The sequence below is a fragment of the Drosophila tropicalis genome, unplaced genomic scaffold (genome assembly GCF_018151085.1).
Source record: "Drosophila tropicalis isolate 14030-0801.00 unplaced genomic scaffold, ASM1815108v1 contig_593, whole genome shotgun sequence".
Classification (NCBI taxonomy): Eukaryota; Metazoa; Arthropoda; class Insecta; order Diptera; family Drosophilidae; genus Drosophila; species Drosophila tropicalis.
In genome coordinates, this window is record NW_027173070.1 from 433,538 (window position 1) to 452,085 (window position 18,548).

The window sequence follows — 18,548 nt, forward strand, 5'->3', positions numbered from 1 at the left end:
GTGATTTGAGGTTTTAAATTAAGCAACCACAATGATAACTGAATGGATGGCCTACCAGACCTTATCATCTCTCCTACTAACGTCACTACAATGTCTATCCACTCGAATACTTTTGTTTTGCCTTTGCGTATCGAGAGTTTTGGTTCATGCCGATTATTGAGATAGTGAATTAGTATATAAGACTCTGGGTTTTTTCGGAGAACTCATTGTAGACATACAATATGTTCAAGTTTGTGATCTTGTTGTCCGTTGTTGCTTGCGCTTTCGGCGCTGCCGTCCCAGAGGGTCTCCTGCCCCAGCTGGATGGTCGCATTGTTGGAGGTTCTGCTACCACTATCAGCAGCTTCCCCTGGCAAATTTCTCTGCAGCGTAGTGGCTCCCACTCCTGCGGTGGTTCCATCTACTCTGCCAATATCATTGTGACTGCTGCTCATTGCCTGCAATCTGTGTCGTCATCCTCTCTTCAGGTCCGTGCTGGTTCCACCTACTGGAGCTCTGGTGGTGTGGTTTCCGCTGTTGCTTCTTTCAGAAATCATGAGGGTTACAATGCCAACACCATGGTCAACGATATTGCCGTCATCCGTCTATCCTCTTACCTTGGCTTCAGCTCTACTATCAAGTCTATCGGTCTGGCCAGCTCTGCTCCTGCTAACGGTGCCGCCGCCTCCGTCTCTGGCTGGGGCACTCAATCATCTGGTTCCAGCTCCATTCCCACTACTCTGCAGTATGTGAATGTTAACATTGTCGGTCAATCCCAGTGCGCTTCCTCCAGCTACGGTTATGGCAGTCAAATCAGAAGCACCATGATCTGCGCTGCTGCCAGCGGCAAGGATGCCTGCCAAGGTGACTCTGGTGGCCCATTGGTCTCCGGTGGTGTTCTTGTCGGTGTTGTTTCTTGGGGTTATGGCTGCGCCTACGCCAACTATCCAGGTGTCTATGCCGATGTTGCTGTCCTCCGCTCCTGGGTGATCAACACTGCCAACTCTATCTAAAGAAAGAACTTTTAATAAAAGTATTTGAAAATATATTATGAAATATATTTTAAAAAACTCTTGGGAGGAGTCCGATATTTGGCTCGAAAATACACACAGACTATCTGGATTCGTTCTGGAAGGCCTCAGTGATACAAAATATTACTTAAACACTTTTTTTATTATGTCTACTGGAAATGGAAAGACATAGGCTTTGGTATTCGTATTGGCTATTGTGTTGAGAGTCTGAAGATAACGGAGCTGCAAGGCAATAGGATTGGATTCCATAATATCGGCTGCCTCTTTAAGAGCTTTGACTGCATCACGCTCACCCTGAGCCGCTGCCACTTTGGCTTTTGCTTCGCGTGCTGCCTCTTGCTCTACGGCCATTGCCCGTTGCAGTTGGTCTGGCATATATATCTCCTTGCTGTAATGTCAAGCTTAAACTAAAGATTTAAACTCTGTTGATACACTTACATCTCTACACGTTCCACGCGAACTCCCCACGGTTCGGTGGCACTGTCAAGTACCCATTCAATTTGTTTGGACAACATCTCTTTAGTTGTGAGCAATTCCATCAGCATATGAGTGCCAGAAACATTTCTCAATGTTGTCATGGCCAGCATTTGGGTGGCGTCACGTGGATCCACCACTTGTAGGACTGCATCCAATGGTTGGCTAATTCTATAATAGACCACCGCATCCACACTGATGGTCACTGAATCTTTGGTAAGTATTTCCTGAGGTGGAACGTCAAATGAAGCGGTACGTAAATCAACTTTTGTGTATGCATCAATGCATGGTAAGATAAAAATCATTCCCGGACCACGTGCTTTGCCCGGTCGTAGACGTCCCAAACGTAAAATAACCGCACGCTGATACTCTTGCAAAATGACCAAGCATAAGAATATGGAGATGGGAAATGTGATGACCATTAAAATAACCGACAGAAGCCACAAAACATTCTCAATAAAGGAACTCGGTTCATTTTCAGCTGAAATAATGAAAAGATTTGGATAATATTGTGACATCAATAGGCAGAAAAAGAAGAACTAACATGTAATGACATTGCGCTTGGTAATCTTCTGTTGTTCGGGAAAGCGTTCTATGTAGGAGTCACCCGAATATGAGGCTTGCCGAGTATTTGGATCTTCTTTGGAATTCATTGCAAACAAACAATTTGGCAGAAAATTACATAAAATTTGACATAATAATCTTGCCCCAGTTAATACTAATTCACCGATTTGTTAAGTATTTAAAGTTATGTTTAATAAAAAGGCTAATGGATGGAAGATCAGATCAGCTAAAGTAACTAGCAGCGAAGAACTTGAATAAGAATTTTTCACTATTTGGTTGATGTTTGCAAGTCCCGGGCGGGTTCCACTCGTCTACGTGGACGCCAGACCTCGAGAAGACGCATTATGCTAAATGACCGCTCTTGGATAACACGTTCAAATCTCTCTGCAGCGCAGTGGTTCCCACTCCTGCGGTGGTGCTGTCTACTCTGCCAACACCATTGTGACTGCTGCTCACTGTCTGCAATCCGTTTCGGCCTCTGTTCTCCGCGTCCGTGCTGGTTCCAGCTACTGGAACTCTGGTGGTGTCACTATCAGCGTTTCCTCTTTCAAGAACCACGAGGGCTACAATGCCAACACCATGGTCAACGACATTGCCGTCATCCGTCTATCAAGCTCCTTGACTCTGAGCTCCACCATCTATCGGGCTATCGGTCTGGCTAGCTCTGCTCCTGCTAACGGTGCCGCCGCTTCCGTCTCCGGTTGGGGTACCCAGTCCTATGGATCCAGCTCCATCCCCTCTCAACTCCAGTACGTGAATGTGAACATTGTCAGCCAGTCGTCTTGCGCTTCCTCCACCTACGGTTATGGCAGTGAAATCAGAAGCACCATGATCTGCGCTGCTGCCAGTGGCAAGGATGCCTGCCAGGGTGATTCTGGTGGCCCATTGGTCTCTGGTGGTGTTCTCGTTGGTGTTGTGTCTTGGGGCTATGGCTGCGCTTATGCCAACTACCCCGGTGTGTACGCCGATGTTGCTGCCCTCCGCTCCTGGGTGATCAGCGCTGCCGGCTCTGTTTAAGAACTTGACACAATAAAACAATATTTTGAAAATTAAACTAAATTACATTTTATTATACCGAACGATATCTACTTTTGGTAGGTATATGCATTATACACTTCCATCTGAAGTACTTTTAATTTGAAGTCTTTCTTAGGGTAATAAAGCCTTTTAAGTTTCAGCATAGAGCCGGTCAAATTATTGTGAGAAAGAGTTCTCTGGTATTAAAGTAAAAAATCTTATTTCTATGTATAAAGTTTAACTAGCAATAATTTTGTCATATATTGGTATGACTAACTATGGTATAGTCCTTCGATTTGAATAGACTACCTAATTTACTGGAGTTTGCATAAGAAAGTTTCACTAGCCAACATTTTTTTTCAGGCTGATCAGCTATGGAATAAATGTGTATGATATAGTTGTCCATTGGTTTTGTAATTAGCCAGAGTGGCGAATAATATTCATTTTTATGACAATCACTTGAAATATAACAAGTTTATTGACAAAAGTCGCTGTTTTCGACTCATAGTTCGTATCTTGATCAACTTAGACGAAACTGAAACGCCTGCATAAAATTAAGAAATATTTTATTTTATGACAATCAATTACTATTGATTTTTATTTTATGACAATCAATTACTATTATTCCTGTATATTAAAGCCTCGTCAAATTGATCAGGATATATATGTATACCTGGCCCTTATGGACGATATAATGATGGGTTTAGACCACAGAGGGCAAATGGAAATTGAAAATAAAATAAACCTTAAAGGAATTTAAGAGCCATTGGGATTTATCTGTGTAAAATATGTAAGATCCTGGAGCGTTATCTCATTAAACGCTGTGTTTCCTACAATAGTAACCTAATTGTTAAGTAGAGGCTATCTTTTTTGCGGGAATTCCAATTAAAGCAGCCAAAATTGTTAATCATTGACCAATAAGTGCGATCAGTCACACTGAAAGAAATAAGCTAGACCTGACAATTTCATGCATTGTTTGTTATTATCATATCGTACAGTGGGAATTTCCAGCTTATTTTCGAGCAGTTGATAATAAGGAACTAAAGAAGATACGCGACTAGTATAAAAAGGCTTCACCAGATCATTGCAAAATCATTGTAGACACAATATGTTCAAGTTTGTGATTTTGTTGTCCGTTGTGGCTTGTGCCTTTGGTGCCGCTATCCCTGAGGGTCTCCTGCCCCAATTGGATGGTCGCATTGTTGGAGGTACCGCTACCACCATTAGCAGCTTCCCTTGGCAAATCTCTCTGCAGCGCAGTGGCTCTCATTCCTGTGGTGGTTCTCTCTACTCTAACAACATTATTGTGACTGCTGCTCACTGTTTGCAATCCGTGTCCACATCTGTTCTGCAAGTCCGTGCTGGTTCCACCTACTGGAGCTCTGGTGGTGTTGTCTCCGCTGTTGCCGCTTTCAAGAATCACGAGGGCTACAATGCCAACACCATGGTCAACGACATTGCCGTCATCCGTCTATCAAGCTCCTTGACTCTGAGCTCCACCATCAAGGCAATCGGTCTGGCTAGCTCTGCTCCTGCTAACGGTGCCGCCGCTTCCGTCTCCGGTTGGGGTACCCAGTCCTATGGATCCAGCTCCCTCCCCTCTCAACTCCAGTACGTGAATGTGAACATTGTCAGCCAGTCGTCTTGCGCTTCCTCCACCTACGGATATGGCAGCCAAATCAGAAGCACCATGATCTGCGCCTACGCCAGCGGTAAGGATGCCTGCCAGGGTGACTCTGGTGGCCCATTGGTCTCCGGTGGTGTTCTCGTTGGTGTTGTCTCCTGGGGCTATGGCTGCGCCTATGCTAACTACCCCGGTGTGTACGCCGATGTTGCTGTTCTCCGTTCCTGGGTGGTCAGCACCGCCAACTCTATCTAAGAACTTTACAAAATAAAACGTCTGAGAATTCATTTTTATCGTATTTATCTTAATGGCGAATTGGGTTATTTGTTCGGGTTCTCTCCATATACTGTTATGGATGATAAAGCAATTATTAAGCCAGTGAATTGTATTGATATGCATTATGATTTCTGGATAATTACTCTTATTAGCAAAGCGTGCTCACTGTGTATAGTATATTTATGGATATACATATACTTATAATACATAGAATAGATCCTTGACACTTTTGAGAGTTTTATAATGTTCAGATACTTGCTATCTTTGGAGCGTATTCCTGTAAAGTGTTGATCAATTTTGTTATCAAACCTTCAACTGAACTTAGGACATCTTTAGTTGATCGATCATTCCACCAGTGAGTTCGCAGAACGTGTAGCCCCTTAAGTGCTCGCATGCCACTTAAACAATCTAATCAGTTGGGCGAAAGCGTGCCTTAAAAATTTACTCAATCTTTTTTAAACTGATTTGTCACAGATGGCAATCGAAAATGGCAGCTTCAACGTCACCAGACGTTACAATTGTAGAATCAGAAAGTTTTATATTATAATGTGTAGAAGCATGATAAGAGAAATTTCAAAATGTCTATGTGAATAATATATAGAAAAACCCTTTTTTAGTAAAAAGCTTTTGGAATGTCCAAATTTTTGAGAATTTAAGAATTTCCTGCTTTCCGTGGTATTAAGACTTCTTGCTTTCAATTATCTTATTAAACAGTTTATCTATACGGCCAATTAAAAACTCAATGTACCGAAATATATCATTCAAAGCTTATATCTTTCAACCAAACCGAATTGTCTGTAAAAGTGGAAGTAAAAGTAAATTTCATATTTTAAGATTTGAAATATTTCTAAACGATTGTAATCAATTGCAATAGCAAGAATTGGTTTAAATATGATTGTTTTTATTAGCTATCTACATAAATGTTAAATAATTTCATAATCCATTATTTTTGGATTTATATATGGATTAAATTAAAAGAAATCACTCGCAATATCTCGGTTGAAACAAATAATAACAAATGCCCAAAATAGACTGGCCGATATGGTCGAATTGTTGCTTTAAGAAATCGTTGTGGCTTATGGTTAAAATGATAAGACGTCAGTTCAATTGATGGCGTATAAAATGGACAGTGACCAAAATCTAAGATAAAATTGGTCAGGTGATGAAGTCTACACTGGCAGAAAGTAGGAAAGATAACTCAATAGAATGAAATTGAAATTGAGAAGCTAATGAAACCACCCAAAAATGAAGAACCATTTATATCAAAAATCACATTCAAGTTATTTAACATCCATAAACATAAAAAATAAATTTAGAACCAGAAAGGAAAACCCCATTGACTAATGTTAATTTGTAGAAAAATGTATGTGCAATATCGATAGACAGCCTGATGACTATAGCCATAAAACTTTTTTAAGTGTATACTTCCGAGATTTGTGAAAAAGTCGTAAACAAAAAGTGGAAAAAAAAAGGAAAAAAAGAAATTCTGATTTTCTGTGGGACCGATGTCGGGCGTCTCAAAAACAGATAAGAATGCAAAAAGATAACGGCGCAATTTGCCGATTTTCTCGAGTGGTTTCCAATTTGACATTGGACTGGTGTTATTTCTTGGTCTGCAAAATACTTGTGGGTATTATTTTTAAGGCTTTTCTTTCAAACTTTGTATGCCTTTTGATACTGTCAATGTGTCCACTTGATCATTAAATTTAAATGGACAATTTCTTGGTCTGCAAAATACTTGTGGGTATTATTTTAAAGGCTTTTCTTTCAAACTTTGTATGCCTTTTGATACTGTCAATGTGTCCACTTGATCATTAAATTTAAATGGACAATTTCCTGGTTTAAATTCTCTTTTTGTTTGGAAGGTATAAATATAACTCACAGTTTGGGCTTTATGGCCAGTAGGAAAGAAGAAATGCATCGTCTATTAGCCTTATTGGTTTGCTGTCTGGCTATTGGCCAGATTGGAGCTGCCAGTGTTAGCTCGCCGTTTGATCCTTTTGAGCACGAGGGACGTATTGTGGGTGGCGAAGATACCACCATAGCAGCTCATCCGTATCAGGTTTCGTTGCAGAACAAACGTGGCTCACATTTCTGTGGTGGCAGTTTGGTCAGCAAGAATATTGTCGTTACAGCTGCCCATTGCCTGCAGAGCTATAAGGTGTCCAATATTCGTGTGCGTTTGGGTTCGACGCTCTACAATGAGGGCGGCATTGTGGTAGAAGTTGAGGCTTTGGCCTACCATGAGGGCTACAGTACCTCGACCTTGGAATACGATGTGGGTATTCTGAAATTGGCCCAGGATGTGGAGGAAACTGATGACATACGTTACATCAAATTGGCTGAGGTAACACCAGCCAATGGCACTCCGGCTGTGGTCACTGGCTGGGGTACAAAGTGCTATTTCTGGTGCATGTCTTTGCCCAAGACTTTGCAGGAGGTTATTGTATATATTTTGGATTGGCGTACTTGTGGCTCGGACGACTATAAATATGGACCCATTATCTATGATACTATGGTCTGTGCCTATAAAAAGGGCAAGGATGCTTGCCAAGGAGATTCGGGTGGGCCATTGGTAGCTGACGATCAATTAGTTGGCATTGTATCTTGGGGCTATGGTTGTGCTTCTACCTTGATGCCTGGTGTATATGCTGACGTGGCCACTCTTCGTGGATGGATACTGAAGACAATTGATAGTTTAGAATAAAGACATAAAGAAGCTAAAAGTTTACTTTCAAGTCTGTTTGATTTTGCTTGAACTGTTCATACTAACACAATGCTTCAGTGAAGGCTATATCAATTGGAAGTGTATAGTTCTGAACGTCTAAAGTTCAGAAATTCATTTTTCCGCCTAACACTATTGTATAACTTTGGGCGCCAAAAGCTCCTGTGTTTCAGTTATTTGCGCTTTTTCTCTCCCTCCCTGAGCACCCATCGAGCTCAATTGAGGTTGGCATACCCTTAGGCGCATTTCAAAGCTCTCATTCTGTTTGTATCGCACTTGTTTATGATTGATCTTATCAGCCAATAGCCTGGCTGGCCAATTTAGTGACCAATTTCTGATATGGCCTATTGTGTTTAATGTTAAGTCTAAATAACAATTTAGTCACTAAACGTACAACGAAATGATTAAAGTTATTTGCTTGTCCGCGCTGATATTACTTATTGGCCTGTGTCATGGAGAAACAAACTTCCAGGGCCGCATAGTTGGTGGCGAGGATATTTCCAACTACTATGTTTCTTACATTGCCCAAATACGTCGTCGCAGTTCCACGACTAGTGCCTATGCCCAAACCTGTGGCGCTAGTCTACTGGACAATCGCACTTTGGTGACAGCAGCGCATTGTGTTTACAATCGTTTGGCGGAGAATTTCCTTATTGTTGGCGGAACAGATCAACGTGCCGGAATGGATGGCTACGTGACGCGAGCCGAGAAAATTGTCATTCACGACCTTTACAATGCCTCAATTACGGATAACGATATTGCTTTGATATTCCTTTCCCCAGCTTTGCCGATACGTGAAGATAACATAAAATTGAGTGCCATTAGTGTGGCCAGTGAAAGGCCAAGTGTGGGCACATATGCGACTGTAAGTGGTTGGGGCACAACCACTGAATCGGGTCTATCCTCGAATCTATTGCAGCAAGTTCAAGTGCCAGTGGTGGATAGCACCAGTTGCCAGGAGGCCTACGATTGGCGTCCCATTAGCGATGGAATGCTGTGCGCTGGTCTACCAAATGGAGGCAAAGATGCCTGTCAGGGTGACTCGGGTGGTCCACTGGTGGTTAACAGTCAACTGGTAGGCATTGTTTCCTGGGGCGAGGGCTGTGCCCGTGCCAATTATCCTGGTGTCTATACAAATGTGGCTTACTTTAAAAATTGGATTGATCAACAACGTGCTAGCAATGCCTTGGTCTAAACAAATTCGATGGAGGTTAGCCATCCCAAAACATTTACAATTATAAACGAATGAAATAAACTTTATCTCCTTATATACGACCATCAGACTTAATCAAAGGTTTTTGCGGAATTTAATTTATAATCCACTTCAAGACCAATTGATAACCATTTTTGGCAGTCGAAAAAGCGGATTACATTTCATTAAAAAAGTTTAGTTCGAAATTAACTACCGACCTCGACGAACATGCCGCGCGTTTTATTTAAAGTTTTCCTCGCACTCTGTGCTGCATTGACCCTGGACGTTGCATCCCAGCCCCTTAAAGACGACACACCAATCGATCCGCGCATTGTCGGCGGTTATCAGACTGATGTGATACAATGTCCTTATCAGTTATCGCTGCGTGAAAAGGATATCATTACACCAGGGGATACATTTTCGCATGTTTGTGGTGCTTCCATTATAGCTCCCGATATTGCGATTACAGCGGCTCATTGCGTTATAGCCACTGTGCCTAGTCAATTCAAGGTTGTGGCTGGCACCAATTTCCGAAATGAAACAGATGGAGCCATAGTCTCTGTCTCCAGGATGTTCATTCATGAGGAATACTATAAGGAGGCCCGGTATGAGAATGATGTGGCCCTTTTGGTCCTTAATCCGCCATTACCTTTGAATAATTTAAACATCAAAGCCATTCCCTTGGCTAGTGAGCCACCATTGGCGGGTGCCATTAGTAAAATAAGTGGTTGGGGCACCACCACCTATCTTGGCTCATCCTCCTATGTCCTACTTGCCGTCGATGTGCCAATAGTTAGTAATGAAGTCTGTGATGCCGACTACGAGGATTATGAGGATGGTCTCTTCAACATTACCAGTTCAATGCTGTGCGCTGGTCTTCGTGGCGTTGGTGGCAAAGATGCCTGCCAGGGAGATTCTGGTGGTCCCCTCGTTGTAAATGGCCAATTGGCTGGCGTTGTATCCTGGGGCGCGGATTGTGCTCTTCCCGATTATCCAGGGGTCTATGCTAATGTGGCAAATCTAAGGCCCTGGATCGATTCGAAGATCGAGGAAGTAGCTATGCTACGATAATGTTTATCATCCACCTAATAAAATCGAGTGGGTTTAATATGTACTATGTGTTGTAATTTTGTTAGATGTGCGATGGCTTCAAAATGACGGTCAAAAGGTTCTCATTTAAAAGGACCACAGCTATCTAAAAATATGGCCTAACCTGCATTCTATAGACATTGATTGCCGTCTTTCAATTTAGACCTGTGAAATTGAACCTTATCTCCGTAATGACTAGCCAAGTTAATCGGTAGGTAGTATCCAAAACTGTGTTTTATGACCCTTTATAAAGTATGGCGCTGACCAACCGCCTGATAGCAGAACTTGGTAATAAATGTGGCGTTTTGTGGTTTTCAGAAACTTAGTTTAAAGTTAACCGCCAACTTAGACGAACATGTCACGCGTTTTATCTTGTATTTCACTCGGACTTCTGCTACTCTTGGCCTATGAAGTTTTATCGCTACCTTTGCAGGACGAGCCAATCGATCCGCGTATTGTCGGCGGCTATGAAAGTGATATTGCCCTCTGCCCCTATCAGTTGTCGTTGCGTAAAAAGGCTATAACCGCACCGCAAAATGCCTTTTCTCATTCTTGTGGGGCTTCGATTATAGCCGAAGATATTGCAATTACAGCAGCTCATTGCATTGTGGCAACTGTACCAAGTCAATGGAAAGTTGTGGCTGGCACAAATTATCGAAATGAAACAGATGGCGTAATTGTTTCCGTCTCGCAGATTATAATGCATGAGGAATACTACAAGGAGGCACGCTACGACAATGATGTGGCCCTTTTGGTCCTTAAGCCTCCATTGCCATTGAACAATCATAACATTAAAGCCATTTCCTTGGCTAGTGAGACCCCATTGGCGGGTGCCACAAGTAAAATAAGTGGTTGGGGCACCACCACCTATCTTGGCTCAGCCTCCTATGTCCTTCTTGCCGTCGATGTGCCAATAGTTAGTAATGAAGTCTGTGATGCCGACTACGAAGATTATGGGGATGGTCTCTATAACATTACCAGTTCGATGCTGTGCGCTGGTCTTCGTGGTGTTGGTGGCAAAGATGCCTGCCAGGGAGATTCTGGTGGTCCCCTCGTTGTTAATGGCCAATTGGCTGGCGTTGTATCCTGGGGGGGCTCAATGTGCCTTAGCCGAATATCCTGGTGTCTATGCTAACGTTCCCAATTTAAGACCCTGGATCGATGCAAAACTTGCAGAAATTACATTGCTACGAAAAAAATTCAATTGATTTCGTAATAAATTCGACCATGTGCCTTGACTTATGTTGTTTTCTTTGATAATCACTATCAGAAAAATCATTTGTTCTTGTGTAATTCCATGATTAAGAACTTTTATTAGATTACGAGCAGTTGATATGGGTGGAAATAATTCTTGGGGGTTTTTCAACGGCAAAATAATAGAAATTGTCCTTAGTCATCATATCTGTTCTAATCTGCTAAACGTCTGGAAATGCCCTAATGGATGTCATATAAATCTTCTCTTTAAAACGATTTGTTCAATCCACTAGATTTTAATTCCTTTTATGAGTTTTTAACTTCTTAGAAAAGATACGCTCAAAAGCTTTTGTTGATAACCGCAAGTGGTTGTCATTGAGTTTGAAAAGTTACTACAAGTGGATGAGATTATAGTAGAATCAGATTTTTGATTGCACACCATTTTAATTTTAAGTGAAGATTCGAAAAGTATGCTATTAAAATGAAGTAAATACATAAGTTGTCTAGCCGACTAAGGTATACCTATACGTATATGTATATATGTATGTATGTATACTTTTATGTACTTAAAATTCGAATCTTCTTTTAATTTCTATCCTTCTTTATATAGCAAAATAACGAAGTTATTGATACAAGTCACTGTTCTTTTTATGTGGGAGCTTTATGATATAGTGGTTCGGTCCAGCTGAATCCAAGATAAACAAGCTTTACAAACTGTGGCTCTTACGGTCTATGAGAAAGTCGTGTCGATCCAGAAGGACGGACATGGCTATGTAAAGAAAATATGTATGTACATATAGACAAGGATGTACTTTATATGGTCGAAGATGCTTCCTTCTATGCGTTGCACACTTCTGACCAAAATTAATGTACCCTTTTGGCAACGATATAAAAATAATTGTTTGTCAATTGAACTATATAGAACTATATGACACGATAAGAGTTGCAGTGTTGATATTATACCATTTTACGATTAGTAATTAACTTTTAGATATTCGGTAACTTGTACTGTTCGTGGCAATTTTAGTTATCCGAAAGGTTTTGAAGTAAACAGACATGGTTTTATCCCAGTTAAAATGTGCATTTTTCATTATACTTCACTTAAGCTGTAGCCTAATTTTGGTATATGGCCGGTCGGCCCGGGTTATTGGTGGTCAGGATGTAAGCATATATAGTGTACCATATCAGGTATCTCTGAGATACAAATCGAATCAATCCGAAGCTTTTATTCATCGCTGTGCCGGCACGATCTACTCCTCTGAAGTGATTTTGACAACTGCAACATGTGTCCAGAATGTGAATGCGAAACAGTTACATGTGATAGCCGGGGAGACCTATCGAACAGGTAGCAAAGGAAGTATCTATCTGGTAAATCGTATTGTTATTCATCCCGAATTCGATATGTGGTTAATGGATAATGATTTGGCTCTGGTTGTATTGACGCATCACATCAACTTAGATGGGCTCGGAGTAAGCACCATAGGCCTAGCTGAAGTTGAGCCGAATGATGCAAGCGAAGCAGTTGTTGCTGGTTGGGGAGGCATCTCCAGTGAGGAATCATCAGTGGAAGTCCTAAAATTGTCTTACCTACAGACCGTAGGGTTAATCAAATGTCGTAAGTTCTATGGAGAGGATAGAATAACATTGTCCATGCTATGTGCAGGGGGCAAACAGGGAGATACTTGCGCAGGCGATGCTGGAGGAGCACTGGTGGTTAATGACTTGGCCGTCGGTTTGGTGTCATGGGGCCGAAAAGGTTGCGGTCTCACAGACTTTCCCGGCGTGTATACCAACCTTGTGTACTACAGCGAATGGATACAAGAGGAAACCGCCAAAAATTTGAAACTAAATTGAAATAAGCAATGGTTTCTTTTATGATGGAATAAAATACGGTATCACAAAGGTTCATTATCGGTTATTTTACCTGATAGAGAGAAGGAGAGTTCTTGGAATGTGGTCGATTTGCCATTGGAACGACACTATCTTGGTTGTACCCTGTTTGTTCGTTCTGTTGGCTATCTTAAGTGGCTGGCCACATCAATTAAGATAATCATAATCCCACACTGGTTCACTGCAAAATTTGGTATTTCAGCAATCATAATTTACAATCAGTTCGATATTAACCGCTGAAACGTTCACGTTCACGTTCCAAATATTATGTGTGTCCTACGGTTGATCCTTCTCCTGGTCTTAGCCTCATTTACCTATGGCTTAAATGAGCCGGAACCGCGTATTGTAGATGGCACAACAGTGGATATAGCTAGGCATCCGTATATGGTATCATTACGTTATCGCCGGAATTCCGAATCAAGTTATATGCACGAATGTGCTGGCATCATATATAACGAATGGTCCATAGTCACGGCGGCTCAGTGTCTATACAATTTACCGGAGGGCACAAAAATCCTAGCAGTGGTTGGTGCCAATACCCGTAATGCCAGCGATGGTATTGTCTATCCCGCTGCCAATTGGAGTTATCATTCGGACTTTGATTACTATACAGCCGACTATGATATTGGCGTAGTACTTCTGGATACGTCCTTGAATTTTACACGAACAAATGTTAAAGCAATCGGCTTGAGAGCCGAGCGTCCAGCTACCGGACGATTGGCCACTGTTGCCGGTTGGGGTTATCGAGAGGAGGGAGCACAAAATAGCTATTATTTGCAACAGGTTCAGGTGCCAATTGTCAGTATGGAACAGTGCACTAACATCTATGGTGTGGGTGAGGTTACCGATCGCATGGTATGTGCCGGTGATGTAACGAACGGAGGCAAAGATGCCTGTCAAGGAGATACTGGTGGACCTTTGGTGATTGATGACCAACTGGTCGGCTTGGTCTCCTGGGGACGGGGTTGTGGTCGAGTGGGCTATCCCACTGTATATACTTTTGTTACGAGTCTAAAGAGCTGGATCGATGAGACCCTGGCAGCAGCTGGAGCACTATAAATGCGCTGATTAGAGCTGTTTTGCTATCGCATTGAGTGTCGATTACGTTTGACCATAAATAAAACTAAAAACTACAATCAAATTTATAAAAATAAGTACACCGTTTTTTCTTTTTGTTTTGCGCTCACAATTACGTAGCTAAATATAGGAATAAAAGGCGCATGTGTATTTTCTTTATAGGAATTCAATGATACCCACATCGGCAAATTGATCTCTAGTCTCCAATATCCAGTTACGAAGTTCTGGAACAGAGGCATATACACCGGGCACCGATTCACGTGCACATCCATAACCCCAGGATACAATTCCGAGTAGTTCATTATTATAGATTAGCGGGCCACCAGAGTCACCTTGGCAGGCATCTTTGCCACCCTCTGTGACAGCTGCACACATCATGCGACTGGTCAACAGAATGGAGTAGGTGCTCTTGCACTCGGAATTATCCACGACATTCACATCGACTTGTTGCAGGATATTGGGTATATAGCCACCTTCCTCTAAAGTACCCCAGCCTGTTACAGTTACAATAGCTCCATGCTCCGGTCGCTCCTGGGCCAATTGGATGGGCTGAATATATTCACTAAACTCGAAATCACCATTTACTATCAAAAGGGCGACATCGTAGTCATTGTTGTAGACTCTGTAGCTACTATGAACAATAAATTTGATGACAGGAAATTCCTGATTCTTCTCCGAAAGTGTGGTGGAGCCAGCTACAATAGTCAGATTCGAGGGACCAGTTAAAGTGTTTACACAATGAGCAGCACTCACGATAATATTCTTTGTTAAGATACTGCCTCCACAGCGATGATTTCCATTATATCGCATGGAGATTTGATGGGGATAATCACGGATATCGGCATCCTGTCCGCCTACAATACGCCCATCTGGCATGGGCACCGCATGGGACAGCGCAAATCCGAGCAGACAGATGGCAATCGATACACGCAACATTTCCGTTGATCAACTGAAGTCGAGCGTTGGACTTTCTCGTCTTTTTATAGACTCACAATCATAGTTATTATCAACTATTAACCCGTAATCAATTGCCACAATAATCACGTAATCTACTCAAAAACTCGGAAAGTCGTAAATCTTCTTTTCCCTGTGTCTGCAACTTGTCCAAATTTTTTGCTCTTTCGAGTCAATTGTTTTGTTACGAATACCTCATAAGATGATGAGAAATTTTTAGAATGAAATTTTAAAACTTGGAAAAAGTTTGTATTAATGATGCAAGAACATTTAAATTATTAAACAAGCTCATTCAATATCAATAATTGGTCCTTCCTACACCAACATTAGATAAACATTATTAATTCACTATTATTCTCGTGTTCTGTTTTAAAATTAGTTGAATTTTATATAAAAGCTGAAACTAAGCTTAATATCAGGAACACTTTAAGACCGCTTTCCTTTAAACAAGTACTATCTACTATATAAAATAGTCCTAATTTTAGAATATTTTGCATATTTTCTTAAAGTAACGGAAAATTTGAAGTTGTGTAAATATAGAACTTTATGTACATGTAGATAAACTCAATTCTTTTACACTCTTCAGACGATGTAATATTGCCGGTATCGACATCAATCTATCTGGCAACGCCATTGTTATTGTTTTTTCCTCACCCAAAAAAAAAAAATTGTTTACATAGTATTTAAGATTTTAGGACCTGTCCAAAATGCGTTTTACCCGACATATAACGCAACTTTGGCCTAACCGTGCTCCAACCGACAAATATTTAAACACTTATTTCTTTTTTGCTGTCCTGCGTTTGGTTTTGGTTTTTGTGCCGCAATTGGGCTATGTTCATCCGGATGAGTTTTTTCAAAGTGTGGAGGTGATGACAGGTGAGGTGAGACAGAGATTTATTTTACTGAAATAATTTGAGCGTTTTTCCCTCTGCAATTTCTAGGAGACCACTTCCGTTTGGAGCACACTCGTACCTGGGAGTTTAATAACACTATGCCATTAAGGAGCATCACATTGCCATTCGTTTTGCTGCGAGTTCCCTGGAGCTTCTATGAGTTTGTGGCTCTTTATGCGCGACACTGGTGGAATGTGGAAATGATTAGTACCTATGCCTTTTTGGTGTTTCCACGTCTGGTCTACACACTGATCTCGTACAGCAATGATTGGTGTTTGTATCGCATTTGCCGGTTGTATAGTATGCGGCATGAGATACGTTTGCTGGCCATGGGAAGCTCCTGGGTTCTATTGGTCTTTGGCACGCGCACGTTCTCCAACACTCTAGAGTTGGCCATGTGCTCGTGGCTCCTTTACCTGGTGTCCGAATGTATGCTGCGCACAAACACTGTGGTGTATAAGAAGGAGTTCCTTGAGGAGAAATACGACAAGGCTGAGTCGATTAGTGAACGTGTAAAGATTTGGAAGCTGAAGAATGCTTTACCTCCTCACAATTTTCAACACATGATGGCTATGTCTAGTATTTGTGTGGCGGGTGTATTCAATCGTCCAACATTCTTGCTCTTCGGATCACCCATGGTGTTCTTTTGGCTGCTGCGTGGAATGGGTACAAGAAGTGTAACCTTCAGGGATTTTAATCTACGCATAGGATTATTTTGTGTGTGCGCTGTACCGGCGCTGCTTCTCTTCATATTTTGTGATTCGCTTTACTATCAACATTTAACAGTCGGCGAACTGCATATGCTTCAGTTGGGACTCGAAAACTTTGTGTTTACTCCATGGAATTTCATCAAGTACAATCTGGATTCTGCTCAGACAGCTAGCCATGGTGTACATCCGTGTTATGTCCATTTAATAGTAAATATGCCGCTGCTTTTTAATGTTTTGGCCTTGGCGGCGTTGGGTGCTTTTACCCAGCTCTTATGGCGTTTCTTTCGAGCAGAGTATCAGCTGCTGCCACGTTTCCAGAGCGTTGTTTCCCTTATGTCGGGAGCCATTTTCGTGCCACTCTTCTTTCTATCACTGATTAATCACCAGGAGCCGCGTTTTCTACTGCCCTTGGCATTGCCATTGCTTGTGTTGCATGCTCCCAAACTGATAACCGGTTTCAGTGCTAAATATCCATTCCAAAAGGAGCATTTTCTGCTGCGTTGGATGTATGAACGTGTGCTCTCAGGCAAAGCGTCGGGTCCGTATCTTTTGAGGTTTTGGTATGTGGCCAATGTAGTGCTGACACTTTTTTTTGGGTTCATACATCAGGCTGGGGTCTTTCCCCTAGCTCAAGGCATGGCTCATATAGTGGCAACCAAACCAATGGCCACTCACATCCATTTAATGACCTCACATACGTACAGTCTACCTCTGCATCTAGTCAATGTGCCAAGTTCGAGGGTAATGCATTTCAATCGTCGAACTCATCAGCGCTTTAGGTACAAAAGGGATTTTTATCTCTATGAATATGGAGGATTACCTCTGGAGAATTTAATGCACAAGGTGAAACTTATTAGTGGCAGTTGTGAAGTTAAACTTTCGGGACCCGATCATTTGCGTTACAAACTCTATTTGGCCATTCCCGCATCCCTGAGTGGTGATCTCCATGAAGCTTTGCAGCGTTCAAATGCCAGCAGTTATCTAAATATGGAACTTCTCTCCGTTTACTATCCCCATCTCTCGACAGAAGCATTCCCAAGGCTACAAGGACGCCATCCTTGTGACGTGGATGCACCACATTGGCTACACGATGATTTGCGTGGCACTTGTGCTCTGGAACACACACCAGACTTTAGTTTCAGCTACCTCAATAAACAATTTAGTTCGTTTATTCATCAATTTGGTCTGGCATTATACGAGATTGATGTGAAACGACAGAATCCCTTGAGTAAAATTGCATCGAAGTCCGTACCAAAGCCCTTGCCTAAAGCACCAACGTAGGAATGTCATCGCGGGAGTCATTAATAGCATAGATACCAAAGAGTGTCTTACACAATTACTTAATATGCTAATGCAATACTGTAACTAATTCCTTCACATACTTAAGTTCAAACTAGTTTGTAATTACTGCCTAAGTTTACTTTAAATTAGCCATGGAAATAATCAAATTGTTAAAATAATTCAAATGGAAGCGGAACAAGACTAGTAATAGGTAAGTTTAAGATTACGCAAGTCTAAGCGAGAGATTTCATAGAAACCTTGTTCCTTAGATGTACTTAAAGTTAGTAAGTCATAGCACTTGCTTATGCAGACTTTCATCTTCTCGAAATTCCATTCTTTCCATGCAAAACTAATGATCCGTCAATTGAGCTTATTTATTTTGAAGCTGTTGGGCTTACCCCACAGCACCGTGTTTAAACAAACAAAAATTACTGATAATATTTAATTCTTTTTTCTTTTCTTTTTCAGTTGTCAACCAAAAGCATTGTAATCCATTGGACACGCCGTTTGTGAAACGACGACCGGGCGTATCTACTCGGCATCCGCGTTCAATGAACGTTACTCAGCAAAAGATCTCA

At 41.6% G+C, this 18,548-nt stretch overlaps 10 protein-coding genes across 10 annotated transcripts; 8 read left to right on the forward strand and 2 right to left on the reverse strand.

The window, feature by feature from the left end:
• The first annotated feature begins 217 nt into the window (after positions 1–217).
• Positions 218–14,209, forward strand: LOC137577828 (transmembrane protease serine 9-like). Its single transcript, XM_068291383.1, is given in 4 exon segments — positions 218–989; positions 10,321–11,061; positions 11,063–11,166; positions 13,295–14,209. Coding segments are annotated over 4 exon segments (2,433 nt in total). The 5' UTR covers positions 218–221; the 3' UTR covers positions 14,115–14,209.
• On the reverse strand, positions 479–2,380 carry LOC137578334 (band 7 protein AGAP004871-like). Its single transcript, XM_068292082.1, has 3 exons — positions 2,029–2,380; positions 1,449–1,965; positions 479–1,398 (listed from the first exon to the last, which is right to left on the reverse strand). Exons 1-3 carry the CDS (start codon positions 2,135–2,137, stop codon positions 1,134–1,136), a joined length of 891 nt encoding a protein of 296 aa, XP_068148183.1. The 5' UTR covers positions 2,138–2,380; the 3' UTR covers positions 479–1,133.
• On the forward strand, positions 1,373–3,107 carry LOC137578342 (trypsin delta-like). Its single transcript, XM_068292090.1, has one exon. The coding sequence runs from the start codon at positions 2,628–2,630 to the stop codon at positions 3,063–3,065; it is 438 nt and encodes a 145-aa protein (XP_068148191.1). The 5' UTR covers positions 1,373–2,627; the 3' UTR covers positions 3,066–3,107.
• Positions 4,153–4,976, forward strand: LOC137578341 (trypsin delta-like). Its single transcript, XM_068292089.1, has one exon. It carries the CDS (start codon positions 4,174–4,176, stop codon positions 4,942–4,944), a length of 771 nt encoding a protein of 256 aa, XP_068148190.1. The 5' UTR covers positions 4,153–4,173; the 3' UTR covers positions 4,945–4,976.
• thetaTry (thetaTrypsin) lies at positions 6,873–7,696 on the forward strand. Its single transcript, XM_068292086.1, has one exon. It carries the CDS (start codon positions 6,881–6,883, stop codon positions 7,670–7,672), a length of 792 nt encoding a protein of 263 aa, XP_068148187.1. The 5' UTR covers positions 6,873–6,880; the 3' UTR covers positions 7,673–7,696.
• Positions 8,061–8,965, forward strand: etaTry (etaTrypsin). The gene has a single exon (XM_068292085.1). It carries the CDS (start codon positions 8,091–8,093, stop codon positions 8,883–8,885), a length of 795 nt encoding a protein of 264 aa, XP_068148186.1. The 5' UTR covers positions 8,061–8,090; the 3' UTR covers positions 8,886–8,965.
• LOC137578335 (trypsin zeta-like) lies at positions 9,084–9,996 on the forward strand. Its single transcript, XM_068292083.1, has one exon. The coding sequence runs from the start codon at positions 9,111–9,113 to the stop codon at positions 9,951–9,953; it is 843 nt and encodes a 280-aa protein (XP_068148184.1). The 5' UTR covers positions 9,084–9,110; the 3' UTR covers positions 9,954–9,996.
• LOC137578337 (trypsin eta-like) lies at positions 12,217–13,073 on the forward strand. Its single transcript, XM_068292084.1, has one exon. The coding sequence runs from the start codon at positions 12,222–12,224 to the stop codon at positions 13,017–13,019; it is 798 nt and encodes a 265-aa protein (XP_068148185.1). The 5' UTR covers positions 12,217–12,221; the 3' UTR covers positions 13,020–13,073.
• lambdaTry lies at positions 14,197–15,074 on the reverse strand. Its single transcript, XM_068292088.1, has one exon. It carries the CDS (start codon positions 15,066–15,068, stop codon positions 14,289–14,291), a length of 780 nt encoding a protein of 259 aa, XP_068148189.1. The 5' UTR covers positions 15,069–15,074; the 3' UTR covers positions 14,197–14,288.
• A 649-nt stretch (positions 15,075–15,723) lies between these two features.
• PIG-Z (phosphatidylinositol glycan anchor biosynthesis class Z) lies at positions 15,724–17,977 on the forward strand. Its single transcript, XM_068288966.1, has 2 exons — positions 15,724–15,962; positions 16,028–17,977. Exons 1-2 carry the CDS (start codon positions 15,794–15,796, stop codon positions 17,968–17,970), a joined length of 2,112 nt encoding a protein of 703 aa, XP_068145067.1. The 5' UTR covers positions 15,724–15,793; the 3' UTR covers positions 17,971–17,977.
• Positions 17,978–18,548: the final 571 nt, after the last annotated feature.

Excerpts from the sequence above, each read along its gene's own strand:
- LOC137578334 (XM_068292082.1), bottom strand. The coding sequence starts at position 2,137 with ATGAATTCCAAAGAAGATCCAAATACTCGGCAAGCCTCATATTCGGGT. Across the intron at positions 1,966-2,028 it reads CAAGCGCAATGTCATTACAT|CTGAAAATGAACCGAGTTCC; the intron begins GTTAGTTCTTCT and ends TCATTATTTCAG. Across the intron at positions 1,399-1,448 it reads CGCGTGGAACGTGTAGAGAT|CAAGGAGATATATATGCCAG; the intron begins GTAAGTGTATCA and ends TTGACATTACAG.
- LOC137578342 (XM_068292090.1), top strand. The coding sequence starts at position 2,628 with ATGGTCAACGACATTGCCGTCATCCGTCTATCAAGCTCCTTGACTCTG.
- LOC137578341 (XM_068292089.1), top strand. The coding sequence starts at position 4,174 with ATGTTCAAGTTTGTGATTTTGTTGTCCGTTGTGGCTTGTGCCTTTGGT.
- thetaTry (XM_068292086.1), top strand. The coding sequence starts at position 6,881 with ATGCATCGTCTATTAGCCTTATTGGTTTGCTGTCTGGCTATTGGCCAG.
- etaTry (XM_068292085.1), top strand. The coding sequence starts at position 8,091 with ATGATTAAAGTTATTTGCTTGTCCGCGCTGATATTACTTATTGGCCTG.
- LOC137578335 (XM_068292083.1), top strand. The coding sequence starts at position 9,111 with ATGCCGCGCGTTTTATTTAAAGTTTTCCTCGCACTCTGTGCTGCATTG.
- LOC137578337 (XM_068292084.1), top strand. The coding sequence starts at position 12,222 with ATGGTTTTATCCCAGTTAAAATGTGCATTTTTCATTATACTTCACTTA.
- lambdaTry (XM_068292088.1), bottom strand. The coding sequence starts at position 15,068 with ATGTTGCGTGTATCGATTGCCATCTGTCTGCTCGGATTTGCGCTGTCC.
- PIG-Z (XM_068288966.1), top strand. The coding sequence starts at position 15,794 with ATGCGTTTTACCCGACATATAACGCAACTTTGGCCTAACCGTGCTCCA. Across the intron at positions 15,963-16,027 it reads AAGTGTGGAGGTGATGACAG|GAGACCACTTCCGTTTGGAG; the intron begins GTGAGGTGAGAC and ends TGCAATTTCTAG.